A 15,054-nucleotide genomic window follows, 5' to 3' on the forward strand; every position below is an offset into this window, starting at 1 on the left:
GCACACTCTTTTAGTAACATAAGTTTTAAAAAAAATAATATTTGCTTTCGAAAAATGGTACCTAACTGTCAAAATTGTAGTTTTTGGTAAAATTTCGCCACTTCCGGTGCCGATAGATGACTCTACCGGTAACAAAAAAAATGACAATTGAGACAACAGAGCATAATAACTTTGGTTTATACAAATCGAACAATAAATAATTAATCTAGGACTGAAAAACAGAATTAGCCAATGGCGGCCAAGGAAAATCACTGAGACAAAAAAATTTCACATTTTTGCTCAAGTCATGTGGCTCTTTAATTCTGTGTAAAACACGACTAAAAATATTCAAAAATAAAAAAAGTTTTTTGTAAAAATTTAAATTTTCTAAATTTTGCGCCATATATCTGCGAAGATTTGCCGAAAATGAAAAATCAAAAGTACCGTAGCTATGTGCCCTGTCTCCGGCTATGCCAAAATGTATCGAAATTTAAAATCAAATGATTATTGTTAAAATCACTGCAATATTTCTAAAAACGATAGCTTCGGTGATTTCGGACATTTCGCATTGTCGCAGAACGTTCAAAATAGCTTTATCCTCTAAGTCAAACCCACTTTCCCACTAAAACTGAAGAAATTGTAACGATGCGACAGGCAGTTGCTGAGATCTAATCAAAATGGAATTGGAAAAATAATAATAATAAGAAGGATAATCTTAACAACAACAATAGTGTTTCAAACAAGCTACGCAGTGTGAAACCCTAATTATTGCATAAACAATAATCCAGTAAAGAGGGGAAACCTTGACTCAAATAGTTGAGCAAACAAAATGTCATATCACGTACTACTCAGTTTGTATGATCATCAAGGTCGGTTATCGTGTTATCACAACTAACCTAAATGTTAAGAGAAAATGGCTGCCAAGGATACACCTACCTCCGATATGATAGTTGGTATAATAGGAAGGTATATATTATTGTAAAATATATAGTTTGTTTATATGCCTGGCTATATTTAGCCTGTAAATAGTATTTTTATTCAGTGTTCGGGAATAAGTCTATATCCTAAGGTCCGATTCGCTACTTTGTATTGTTATGGTATGTTGTATAGCGTGGCCCGTGCGTGGCATGTGTCGAAGTGATTTCTCGCTAACCGGTAGAGTCTATGATACTACTGAGCGCCATGGAAAACGCATCACTTAGTTTTTCGTATAACAAAATGATCCTGTAAACATATCTTAGTTATTTTGCTTCTTATTGTGAACAATATTCAAATGGGAACACATCAATAACAACACATTTGTACACTTATGGATGTTTAATCTGTAATCAACGGTACAAAGTCAGAGGGGTCAAAACCAAAAGTACGACACAGATGTCAGTAGCGCGTGTGTCCTCCACGGGCTCTTACGCACGCTGTGCAGCGACGTCGCATGGAATTTACCAATGTTTGAAAGAAGGCCTGTGGCAAATTGTTCCATTCTTGGACAAGAGCAGCTTCTAAAGCAGCAATGGTGTGCATCTGTGGTCTCCGATAAAGACGGCGTCCAATCTCATCCCAGACATGTTCTATCGCTGCCATGTCCGGAGACATGGCTGGCCAGTCCAAGACATTGATGTTGTTAGCAGCCAGGTAGTCCATACTAAAACGGGCGGTATGCGGACGTGCATTATCCTGTTGGAAGTACTGAAGTTGTGGGTGCGCTCGAAACATCGGAACAACAATTGGTTGCAAGACATCATGACGGTAGGCTACAGCATTGACAAGACCCCTGCAAATGTGTAGGGCGGTCCGGTGATGAAATGTGAAGCCTCCCCACACCATTACACTTCCCCCACCCCATCGATTCGTTTCGAAGACGCAGCAGTCTTCAAGACGTCTCCACACACGTTGATGGCCATCAGCGTGATAAAGATGAAAGCGACTCTCATCACTGAAGAGCACACTTTGCCAGTCTACTCTTCTCCATGTCTGGTGTCCTTGAGCCCATATCAAACGCCGCTGACGGTGATGATCCCTGAGGATAGCTCCAACATAAGTTCGTCGTGCACGGAGTCCTACTTCTCTTAGACGACGTCTTACGGTGTTGGCACTTACTGGTCCTTGTCTTTCGACGACTGCTGCACCTGTTCGAGTCGCTGGGCTGAATCTGTCACGCAGATGAGTGACCTGGATGTAGCGGTCTTGAGCCTGGGTTGTAACGCGTTGTGGACCAGGACGTTGACGGTCACGTGTTGATCCAGTAACTCGAACACGTTTCACCAACCTTACAATAGTGGACTGATGACAATTGAAATGTCTGGCAATACGTGTATACATGCCAGCCCTGGACATGCCCATGGCTTCATTCCGTTGATTTTCAGTAAGTCTCGGCATCTCTAGCTCGATTCCTGCACACGCCCAACAACAAATTACGACAGATTGACGTTTCACAGTTCATGTACTGCACATTAAGTTGAAAACATGCTTTTAAAGGGCTCACACACAATGCTGCACGTGAATATTGGGTTTTTCATGTGCATCTCGTGCAATTTTTTTTTGTGCACACGGGCCGATATTTTTTGCGTTTGGGAGCATTGTGTGAAACAATAGTTCATAGTATTGCATAATATTATACATACAAAACCACCTAGTAATAAAATATTTGGGGAAAAAAGTGATGCGTTTCCATGGCGCTCAGTACACACAAATGTGGAAGTAGTCGGTCTGCCAACGATGGACAGTCATCGGAGACAATTTATGGCTATTCGCTCAGAATAGAATAATTTGACAGAAATCTTCTTTATATTCGTTTTGCTTATCTATTTTTGAACCATCATAAGAACGGTCAGCTCTTTATCATAATCTCGCTCAATGTATCTTATATAAAATCGTGAATAGGTACACGTCCGTTTTATTAACTTTAACTTAGGACAGCATATATACACCAGTGTCCATGTATACAAAGATAGATTATTTGACATTATACAGCGATAACATATTATAAACCAGTATATGTGCTATATTCCCGAACGTTCATTAGGGATAAAACAAGAGTTTTATCTCTGGTGCCAGGCTCTAAAATAAATATTTAAATCGGACATTTCTAATTAAATGAAATGAAATGGAGTTTAACGTCCTACTGTTCTGCTCCTATGCTGGGCTAATGAAGATGGGCATACGCCATACAGTGTACTATGAGGGAAATTTTGCCCGGGCAGCGGCACTATCGCCTACTCTTACATCGAATTCCAACTGCCAAGGGATCTTTTACGTGCATTCCAATGTATACACGGGGACCTCGGTTTTTCGTCTCATCCGAAGGACTAGACAGCTGTCCTTGTCAGGCCCTCCGTCCTGCATCACTGACAAGGGGGAACCACGCCTGAAAATCTGGATGAACTTTCTCGGCCAATGCAGGGGTCGAACACCCGACCTCCAGGCTAGCGAGCCAGCGTCTTACCCACTTAGCCACGTGATCCCCCATTTCTAGTGACAAGAAAAGTTTCAATTTATCATTAGTGTTCCTGTCATTTTCATGTACATTTTTATGCATATTATGGCTCGAGGGGATGCAAATAAATAAGGTAGACAGCTGTCCGGTCGTTCGGATTGGACGAAAAACCGAGGTCCCGTGTACACATTGGCGTGCACGTAAAAGATCCCTTGACAGTTATAATTCGATATAAGAGTTGGCCGTAGTGCCGCTGTCCGGGCATAATTTCCCTGATGACACACTGTATGGCGTATGCCCGTCTTCATTAGACCAGTTCGGAGCAGAACAGTAGGACGTTAAACCCCATTTCATTTATATTTATTTTCAATCTTGCGGGGATTCTTATGGAAGCCTATAACTACCATTCGTAATTTCTACTTTTCGCCCCTTCAAAACACGAAAGTCGACAAATCAAAGTTACGACAAAATGTGAAGCAACAGCACGCTCAATCTGTTTTACAGACCTAATGCGACATCCGTCTTTTATCTCTGTCCAAGATGACTGACCTTTAAAAGGTCAGACCGCTATAGTTCTAATGGTGACGTCACATCACAATGTTTACCAACAAAGCAAGATAGCGTCGATAACGCCAAAAAAGATTACCTCTGTGGCATGTTTTTGTTGTTTTAAAACAAACACGAGCAGGTCAATCAGATTAGACGGTAAAAAATGTACTTCTGAAAGAATTCAGAGTAAACAAACAGAAAAAAACGTCAAATTGATGGTCACACGTGCGTTGTTTACATCGAACGTAGTAATATGAACTGGTACGGGCAGAATTATATCGTTTTACCCATTTTACGCCTCTGCGTACTATTTTCTGTACCTATTTACGCTAAATATGGAATATTTTTTATCAAGATATACGTCAAACACCTTTATTTATTTTTCTAATACTAAAAAAAAATGTTTCAGAATTTAATTTGTCGAAAGAAAAAAGTTAATATTTTGTAGTCATTAAGTCGCATCGATGTCATCCTTATCAGTGATTGTAGCGGCCAAGCGAATATTCACTGCGGATCAGTGTGCAGCACGCTATGCAAGCCAAAATCGACTTGAAAATAGAAAACTTAGAAATAATACACCGTGACAATAGCGCCCTTCGTTTTTTCCTAATTTCTAATTTTGGCCTGTGTACCGTCTTGTCGATTTTCGACTTAGTCATATTTTTGTATTTATTGATTTCCGTAAGAAGGCGCCAACACTTATACCAAGCCAAAAAGCAACTCGAAAATTAGAGATTAGGAAATTAAAACATCGCGCTATTAGCGACTAATCATTTTGGCTTGTTGTCGTGCTGGCGACTTTTCGAGTTTTGCCTCGGAAGTTATTGTAATCTCAATTATCCAGGTTGCATTTGAATACGTGCAATCAGGGCTCACGCTGGCTTTGATTTTTGTCCCCCAAAATGAAAACTGCTTTTTATATAAAAAAATGTTCATATTTTTTCTCCGCCAACTGGAATATTTTATCTGCCAAAAATGTCTGACAATAATAATTTTTTATATAGGCCCTATTATAAATCAATTATCCCGTACATATACATGTACAACAACTTACAAAGTCTGTCTTACATGGGGGTTGGGTGGTCTAGTGGTTTCGATTCCTCGCTTAAACGTGACAAGTGAGTAGGGTCGCCTGTCTAACCTTGTGGGTTTTCCCCGGGTGCCCCAATTTCTCCCCACTGCTAAAGACCCCAACGTGCAAGCGAATTATTGAAAGATATTGAACCATATGTTAGTCTCGAAATGATTTAATTTGCTTCTAGTGGACGTTACCCCCCCCCCCCCATCTCTCTCTCTCTTTACACAATACATTAACACAGTTTTTGAGATGATTCACTAAGATCAGAACTTATTTTTTGTGACTTTAGTCTTTTCCACATCTACTGAACAATATATTTTCAGCCTTTACACGTCAATCCCATCCAAGGATTTCCATATTCCCCGTTTTCTTTAAATTTAGGTTTTGCGTGTATAATAGGCCTATTATTAATTTAAGGTACCGTAATGATCCAGAAGAGTGAATGATAGCTATAGGCTTCCATGGATCATTGTGGTAACCTTAAATACTTTATATTCTGTTTATTCACATACGCAGACCATATGCTAACCAATTAAATCGCGTTACTAATATATTTAAATTATTCAGTATACCAAAATGATGACGATAATTTTACATCAGTTTTCTGTATTCTTATTTCGTCTAATGTTTGTTATTAGAAAATAATTAATAGATTCAAGCCTGTAATTTGTTTCGGTTCAATATAACTAACATTTCTCGGGCGGGGCTCGTAATTACATCAATCATTGTTAGCCTAGATGTCAGAGATATAAGAAATATTGAAATAATTGATCTCTTGGGATTCGATCCTTTGTTTAAAAGTGTTTTTGTAACAAAATAAGACGTACAATGAAGACAGATAGCCACGTAAAACCTGGAAATACGCTCAGTAGAATATTTTCGAAATATTTCACACCATGAAAAACTGAGGTGCTGAGGGTTACACAATGCTGAAAATCGTTAAAACACTGTAACTCCGGTAACCCTGAACATCGACACAGTTTGTGCATCACAACACAGAGTTTGTAACTGTTTGTCAGCGCTCCGCGACCTCCCCTTCCAGACATAGCGGATGGGGTGGGACGATTTACCCAATACTACCCAAAACCACCAAGACATATCATTTGATTTATTTCAAAAATATTGTGCTATATCGCGGGAAATGTACTTCAAATGCGATACCGATGTCTGACTCTTCCATTTGTCTCCCTATACCACCCAAAACAAACCAATAATAACCCAATACTACCAAATATTCGTTGCAGTTATTATACTGATGGAACAGCCAGACATCGTTAATCACATTTGAAGTACCTTTCCCCCCGATATATTTTTGAATGTTTTTGAAAAACATCAAGTAATATGGTAATTATTCACCATTATGTTGTAGTATTGGGTAGTATGTGGTGATATTGGAGTGGTATTGGGTAGTATTGGGTAAATCGTCCCGCCGTAGCGGATTTGTGGGCTAATGTCCACGCTTTGCTTGGCTATTTTTTTATATTCTTAAGAATCCGATTTTTATAAGGTTTCGTTAAGAAAATCAAATAATTTGGATAATACATTTTATTTCACTCGCAATTATTGATGATGTCCTGTCAATAACTTGTCTAGTTATTGGTAGGTTTTAGGACTTTGTAATACCGTAGGCATCGGATTGGTAGCGCCAGTCACATAAATGATAGTACTTAGTATACTACGATGTGAATGCAGGTCCCCGTGGTTTAATTACTTCCTGTACTAACTCACATCAAAGTAATCAAGGGAATTAACGGATGCCAAGTGTCGTTTCCAATGACAAGCATCCAGTGATCAGCGAAATTAGGAACTCCAATCCTTACGGACACCATAAATAGACAACCATGCATGGATATGATAAATGTATACCACATATTCTAACCCTGTCTTTATAGAGTACACTCATTTCATTCAACTTGTAATTGTGTTACAAAACCTTTTTTAAACGAAAAACAAACAAAACCTCCATTTTCTGGCATTCGTGATTTGTCCACTATTAAATTGATTAAGTCGTGCTGTGCACATCCAATAACTTGGTTAATAGGGTTGTTTACATAGTGGAATACATTAATTTTAAATGTAAAGGTGGTTTAAAGCCAAAGTATGCAGAAATAAGTGTCATCAAAACAAATACCGTTTCAGCGTATTACTTGAACGATGGCACTGACTAGCTCTGTGCATGCCTTTTACCACATTTTAGATATGCTTTATATGGATCAGACAAGGGGATATAATAGCAAATGTTTGATGACCACACCAATTAATAACAAATACAATATGGAGGTCCTGGGCAAAACTATACCCAAACAATTCTGACAAGTTTGAAAAAACATATCTCAAACTCTGATCCATACATCACATTCGATGACCGGGGCTGTTACTAGCAAAACAACTTAAGTAAATTCTTAAAATAATCTGAAATCTTCGGATTGTGATAATGGTTCTTCCTTAGGAATTTGGATTAATGGAATTACCCTGAACAATTAGATGATATGACAGAGGTAGTAATTCTGGGTAAAATCCCTGCACGGCTTTGAATCTAGATATACGGTGCCTTTAAGGGAAAGTAAGAAAAACAAATTTAAAAAAATCTATACAAGACGTGGGTTGCGACAATATGTGGACATAATATTATAACAAGAACATTCGACACTATCAAGACAACAAAAAATTACTTTCTCTCCCAAAGAACTGTCAAATCAAATCAGATTGCCAGTTTTCTCCGGTTGCTAAAGTTTTTTTTTTAAATAATCAATTATCTTCTATTTGAATCACCCCAACTGTTTATTGTTAACTCCCACGTTTAGTACAACCGCTGGCAAAGGTGGAGTGGCATGCTTAGAGACTTGTGGTGAATAATTCCGTTTCAAATTTCTATCATCTATTGCAAACTAATCTACGATAAATGGTTGAACTGGATTCGTCCACAAGTCAAGTGATTACGCCGAAGACCTATTAATGAAAAATTGTTACATGCAGCCTTTTAAAAAAATATTTGTTACATATGCAACAATGGGCGTTAAAAAATAATTCTTATTTTATAGTTAAATGTCTGTGATTTAAGTACAAAATAAAAGTATCGATGTTTTAAAAATCATTACTGAAGTAAAAATGTTACACGTGGGTCGATGTCCGCTAAGATGCAAGGTCTGAAATGCCAACAATCGTTGGTGTCAATCGGAGTTTGAATGATAAGGGTTCAGTTCAAAGGAACATTGATATATGTTTGTTTTGTTTATATTTAGCGGCTTGATTGGCCAAAGTTGGGCGATGTTGTTTGCCAGTGCTGGATACCAGGTTAAGATATATGATGTAGATGTAGAACAGGTAAAGAAAGCCTTACAAAACATTGAGCAACAACTTCTTGATCTGCAGGAGCAGGGTCTGTTGAGAGGAAATTTAAACAAACAAGAACAACGAGAAAGAATAACAGCTGTTTCCACTATAGGCGATTGTGTCAAAGGAGCATTTTATATACAGGTAACTTTTGCAATTCTTAAGGACGAAATTGTACCCTTTCTCCTTAGTAAGCTAAACAGCTTATATATAGATAAAAAAATTAAAGTACTCTGGCGTGTTATATGCGATTAAACTTTAGTTTCAAACGACTAACTAGGTTAAACTTTGGCTTCCTGTAAAACACCCAATAGGTTATATTTCACTACCGGCTTCATCTATAGACGTAAAATTGTCAACGAAAGCACTCCATAAAACTAATCAACATGAAAAATTCAGTCAAATAGAAAATTTTATTTTTGGCGCAAATCTATTGAGTTCTGTTTTCTCATTTTAGCGACCTCAACTATTTTCATTTTCATTTACAGTCTGTTAAATCTCGGCACTGGCTAAAACTACCGACGTACGATAGCTACTAACGAAAAATGCATAATGCCTAATTAAATTGAAGAAAAAGTTTAATATTGGAAAACTGATAATATGACGACGCCAAGCAAACAGTAACTGTTGGTTATATAGCATAATATCATACCTTACTGACGCCCATTTACCCGAACGCAATAATGCCAAAATACTTTGCAAGGCAGTACGTTTTTAAAAACCTCAGATATTTAGTCACTAGAGGGTGATGGGTAGCTGAAAGGCTGTCTAAGGATCACGATGTAATAAGAAGGTTCAGAATTTTTTTCTTGGCACTTTTAAACACATTAGTCGTCAACTAAACGATTATGAATAGATTTAATTTCATTTCATTTTTTGCTCCAGATCCTGTAACAATGATTTCGTTTTAACCAATAATTACAGTTAATCACACTGAATATATTTGATTAAACTCGGGAATTCAGCCCTAAAACTGATTCAAAATGCTATTATTAATTTTCGACCTATTCATTAATCTCGGATATCCACGCATTTCTTTAGTTCAATGATTCAAAACGTGCATTGTGAACTGTGGTTCATTTATTAGGATAGCTATTAATTACAATGCAGTCAGATATTAATCAAGAAGCCCGTCGATATTTTAATTTGTATAATACCCTGCCACCCATGTTTTAATCTTACACGAAATGACTTCGTGTGGCTTGCGATTGTTCTGGAATGACAATGCTATTATGTATCTCATGGAATTGATATTAGAATTTATTTGAATAGATTACTTTTGTAACAGGAATGTGTTCCCGAGCGTCTAGACATCAAGAAAGGGGTTTGGGGCGAAGTGGACAAAATTGTCAATGTCGATGTCATCATGGCTAGTTCATCAAGTTCCCTCCTGCCATCAAAGATTTCAGACGGCCTGAAGCATCGGAACCGTTTTCTGGTATCCCACCCGGTAAGATTGGTTCTTTAGTCGGTAACATTCAGTTCATTGCAAACCAAACCATTGTATTGATGCACATTGGAATTTCTAGTAATAAGGTGAATGTATATATAGAGAATCTCCTACCAGTCTTTTTTGATATCAAAAAATATCAACACAAGTTGATAAAGTAACAAAAAACGAGGCTCTGCCGATTTTTTTTTTTACTTTATCAACGAGTGTTGATATTTTTTGATATCAAAAAAGACGAGTAGGAGATTTTATTTATCACCCAGTCCCTTCTTACATGCCCAAATAGATAAATATAATTCTTTGCTGTAGATTTCACTTTTACTGAACATTACGGCGTAGTGATACATCATTTTTTGACAGCAATTCAACCATTGCAAAGTCCTTTATATTGACCCAGGGTTTCCATCCAGGTCAATTGAATAACAATAGTTTATTTTTAATAAAAAAAAAGTTACTTTTGATAAGAAATGAACTGTTCTTTGAAAATAAAAAAAGTAGTTCATTTTCAACTGACCAATCAAATTCATGTTAAGCGATATCTCCTAAGGAGATATCGCAGTAGATTATGAAATATATCACACAAGCGATATCTACTGTAGAATGTATTATTGGGTGATAAAGCAATTTTTCAGTACATTGGGTTGGAGAATAAAAGCAGTGACACCACTGGGCCGAGTTTCATTTTACTATAAAACTCTATTCGATTTGCATGGTCGTAACTTTACGGAAGCGCCGCGAAAGGGACTCCTGGTCCATAATACAATAATTTATAAAAGTTATCCCTTTGACGTGGAATACAAGAGATAGGATTTTTGCCCAGGCAGCTACGTATCAGTCTACTCTCGTGGGTGGGAATATTATCATTAGCATAAACTAAAATAGGCTGGACAAGGCTTGATTTGGAGTCGACTAAACGAGTTTTCTTGTAATCAATCTAATGATTATTCCTTTACTGGTTTGTTATTTGATTTGATAAATCAAGCGAGCTTAGGAATTGAAAATTCTCAATTATGTCATTACCCTAACAACGGAATGGAAGGGTAATGTATCCAGTCAGACGAAAATAGCCCCAGGCCCATGTGTCAACTGAGAACATATATGTTGCCATTGTGTTTAGAAGGGTGACGTCACTGTTACTATAATTATTTTACGGAGAATGAAATCACAATGTATTTGGAGCAATAATAAAACAATGATGCAATATCTCATTCATCCGAGTTTGACTCAACTAGTACTGCATTTATTCACCAGGTCACTGACTCACTAATTAGGAGGTCCCGGTAATTTTCAGTCTGGTGTTTTACACGTAAAATAACTCTTGCCAGTTCGAATTCAATGAACTGTATCCACACTATCCACGTGTCTTTGTTACCGCGCTTAGTAAAGAAAACTAGGACGTTAAACCCTTACCCATTGCATTTACTTAATTTATATTGAACCTGTTGTCATTTTGAAATAATCCAGTGTCACGTTTAGAGAAACTTAATATTCTACTTTATCAATAATTGAAGCCGAATGTAACCGAATTGTATTGTAATTCTTTGTATATTTTGAAAGATAAAAAACGCATATTGAATTTGGAAAGGCGACGTATCTTTTACCTTTTCAAAGCAACTATATATAAACATGATAACGTATACCACCTTCTAAATTCTAGATCAGTTGAGAAACAATTTTGTCTGCTGTTTTCATGAAGAATTATTAGTATTTTGTTTTAAAAAATCGGGGGAAAAAACTTATTACATTTCAGAATGTCTGCATTGAATATACCAACGTATATTATCACCATTTTTATAATCAATTACTCCTTTTACAGACAAATCCACCTTTTTATGCACCTCTTGTTGAAATTATTCCTGCTCCCTGGACCGATGATGACGTAGTTCCGACAACAAAATCTCTTTTAGAAAGAATTGGTCAAGTTCCTGTTGTTTTAAAGAAAGAGATTGATGGCTTTGTACTGAATAGAATACAATATTCAATAATTGGCGAAGCCTGGAGGCTTATAAATGTAAGATAATCACATCTTGGTCATAATTAAGAATGGATAAATGGTCGCTTTGTTTCGTTTAGTTGCATTTATCCCACAATTCTATTGTCTTTTGCAACAATTATTATCCTGACATATAAATAGCCTGAAAACAATTCTATAACCTATGTTGGTTCATTGGTAATAAATTATGGAACAAAACCATGGCAAGGTCCATTTAAAAGCAAAGGTCATGTAATTATGGAAGATCATGGTTGTCCTCATTTGCAAAAGAATCGCAAATTGTTTCCATACAAAATGATCAAGGTTTTAAAGAGTACATAAAATGGCCAGACAAAATTAAATGTATTTATAATCAGGGGTTCACATCCATCTGATTCATATTAATTGAGCCATCTTCACTCAAAGTCGCAAATATAGACCTCCCGTAAAAACGACTGTCTCAAGATATATCGAAAACACCATATACACAGCCAGGATGTGTACTCATTATGACCTGATTTATTCCTAAAGCCCCCGTCAGACCAAAGCTCGATGTGATTCAGATCTAAAAAGTTTGGCGATCCAAGGAGACTCATAATTTTAGCAGGTCGCGTACAATCAAACAAGACCCTCACCCACCCCACACACGGTTTCAACACGACCAATGAGACACAAGAAGACCTTAACACCACCGAACGCGATCCCGATGCGATACAAAAAGACAAGGATGCGATCCAAGAAGACTTTCTCCAGCTTTACAACGCCATTTAAAATATTTTAGTCGCGCTTTGGTGTGATGGGGGCTTTATAAAATAAAACAATTACAAGCGAATTGTATGAAAAATAGTGTGTAAATATTTAATACCAAATTTGTGGACCCTCTAAAGGTCACAATTGTTATCCGATTTTGACGTACCTTAAAAATAAATGTATATATCCCAAAGATCTTGCTTTGTTTTGATAAAAACTTCCTGCATTATGGTCCCTGATAGTACGAAATGTCGCCTTTTTTTAGCTGGTTCTCTGTTCATCTCTTGCAAGATGTGGGCGTATCTGGCATGGCATCTGCTTGTTTATATAGCAATTGGATTTTTCATGGCATAATGATTATTTTTTGTAAAATTATAGGATGATATTATCAGCGCTGAAGATTTAGATAAGGTAATGTCAACTGGTCTTGGAGTTAGATATGCGTTCATGGGTCCACTTGAAACTGCTTATCTAAATGCTGACGGTAGGATATAAGTTGTATAAGCAGGTTCTATCTTGTTATTTATCAGAAATCAATTTTCCGTTTTGGGTATTTCACATAACTGATATATAATAAGGTTTGCTTTATTTGTTTTTATTCTCAAAGAAATCGCGCTGGTTCTAGAGTCTGGGGATATTCTATATTCTGTCAACTTAATTCATTTTCCGTTGATTGCATGATAAATATCTGTTGATAATGAAGTAATGGATTGAGATAGACTGTCTGGATAATAGCTTAAAGTGACATTGTCGGGCATTTTACTATTCATTTCAGGTTAGGGGGACAATGGTTACGTTACATTCGTCATAAAAATAATAGATGGTTACCTGCATTAACACGACACAGGGTTTCTGATGGTCAGAATACGAAATATCGCCCGGACAAAATCCTTTTGACGTCCTTTTGAGATAACCAAGAAGGCATTTGGTCCTCGTGGCTAGTGCAAGGCTTCGGTTGATTACTGGATGAAATTATAAACATATGATGTACAAAGTTTCACCCCTCGGGTTTTCAAAATAGATTTTTAGACAAAATTTGAGACATGTAGGTGTTTTAAGATCCGTTAAGATTAGTACACATTATAGCCTACTTTAATGTTCAAGGAGTTATGTCATTAATCCGTGCATTTGTAAATGTACTTTATAAAAAAAAATTCTCTAAGCAATGCATAATGTAAGAATTTGATAAAGTCTCACTATAATAGTTTAAAAATAAATAATTCAATAGGAATATATTGACAATTTTAGTCAAATTACTTCATTTGGAGCGAAGTTATGAATGTTTGAAGAATAGCGTAGTCTAGATTTTTATTGCTACCGTTATACCAATAATAAGTAAAGTCTAGATTATCAATTTTTCAATTAAATTATTAAATGGCGATCATGTTTCAATCGGTTCAAAATCACAACCATCCGATGGTCTAGAGAGTTACTTTTGGTTTGTCATATGAATAAATGGCTTATTAATAATTTATGTAACATTTCAGGCCGAAAGAAAGATCTGCAATGGGCAGATTTCGTGCTTACATAACGCATTTTTAACTATAATGTATTATTTGTGTAGGTATGAAGTCTTATATTGAAAGATATGCTGAAATGGTATACAGAATTCAAAAATCGTTTGGACAGCCATTACCAATGGGGGGTGAAACGGGAGACAAGATTCACAAGGAACTGGAGAGTTATGTATGTCCCGTAGAATGTCTTGCCGAAAGAAGACAATGGCGAGACAAGCGTTTAGCAGCTCTTGCCAAATTAAAGAAAGAAATGGACAAAGGCGATTCTGCATCATGAATTATCTGTTCTAGTATTTCTATCAATACTTTAAAACGATTTACAGATGCTTCTATTTATGACTCATAAATTAATTGGCTAATTCATTCGTTCGGAACAATTTTACACGTTCTAGTATTTATCAGAAAAAATAATGCCGGTTTTACAACTCCGCATTCTGTATATTCTAAATTCAACTAATTAGTGCTTGTGTGTTTATATTGTACGCCTAATTAAATCATAGCTTATAATTACCATTAATGCTTGTTTATAGGAATACTTTGAAGATTTAACCTTGTATACTGTCTACACATTGATAATATTTTATTATTGAACGTGTTTGAATCAGAAAAACAAGTTGCCAATTAAATAAATGTTACTGGAAATAGAAAATAATATTCGTGCCTCAAACCATGTTTAATTGGAACATAATTAGTAGGCTAATCAGAAGAACACAATCATACTAAATACAGAGACATACGATGCAAAAGAGAGGTCTTGCTATACTATCATTATAATCTCACCAGAGTCCGGTTGGTTCAAACAAAGAAACCTGAAATCAAGACAAATCGCCGACTCGAAGCAACTGAAGACGAATTAGTGCATATTCTGCCGTGGAATAAAAGACATGCTTCCGTATTCAATAGCCCCTTTGGTGCAGAAGAGTAGGACGTTAAACCCCCATTTCATTCCAAAGCATTCTTTCAAATTATGAGATTTTGTGACTCACAAAAAGG

The 15,054-nt window shown here is 36.5% G+C and overlaps 1 protein-coding gene across 1 annotated transcript; it reads left to right on the forward strand.

The window, feature by feature from the left end:
• The first annotated feature begins 803 nt into the window (after nucleotides 1-803).
• Nucleotides 804-14,710, forward strand: LOC126811574 (lambda-crystallin). Its single transcript, XM_050537266.2, has 6 exons — nucleotides 804-945; nucleotides 8,282-8,516; nucleotides 9,661-9,822; nucleotides 11,639-11,833; nucleotides 12,923-13,028; nucleotides 14,109-14,710. Exons 1-6 carry the CDS (start codon nucleotides 893-895, stop codon nucleotides 14,336-14,338), a joined length of 981 nt encoding a protein of 326 aa, XP_050393223.1. The 5' UTR covers nucleotides 804-892; the 3' UTR covers nucleotides 14,339-14,710.
• Nucleotides 14,711-15,054: the final 344 nt, after the last annotated feature.

This window comes from Patella vulgata, chromosome 2, assembly GCF_932274485.2.
Source record: "Patella vulgata chromosome 2, xgPatVulg1.2, whole genome shotgun sequence".
Classification (NCBI taxonomy): domain Eukaryota; kingdom Metazoa; phylum Mollusca; class Gastropoda; family Patellidae; genus Patella; species Patella vulgata.

What these genes read in the sequence shown, in the direction of transcription:
- LOC126811574 (XM_050537266.2), top strand. Translation starts at nt 893, where the DNA reads ATGGCTGCCAAGGATACACCTACCTCCGATATGATAGTTGGTATAATA. An exon ending in GTTTTCTGGTATCCCACCCG is followed by an intron (nt 9,823 to 11,638) that starts GTAAGATTGGTT and finishes CTCCTTTTACAG; the next exon opens with ACAAATCCACCTTTTTATGC. An exon ending in AAGCCTGGAGGCTTATAAAT is followed by an intron (nt 11,834 to 12,922) that starts GTAAGATAATCA and finishes GTAAAATTATAG; the next exon opens with GATGATATTATCAGCGCTGA.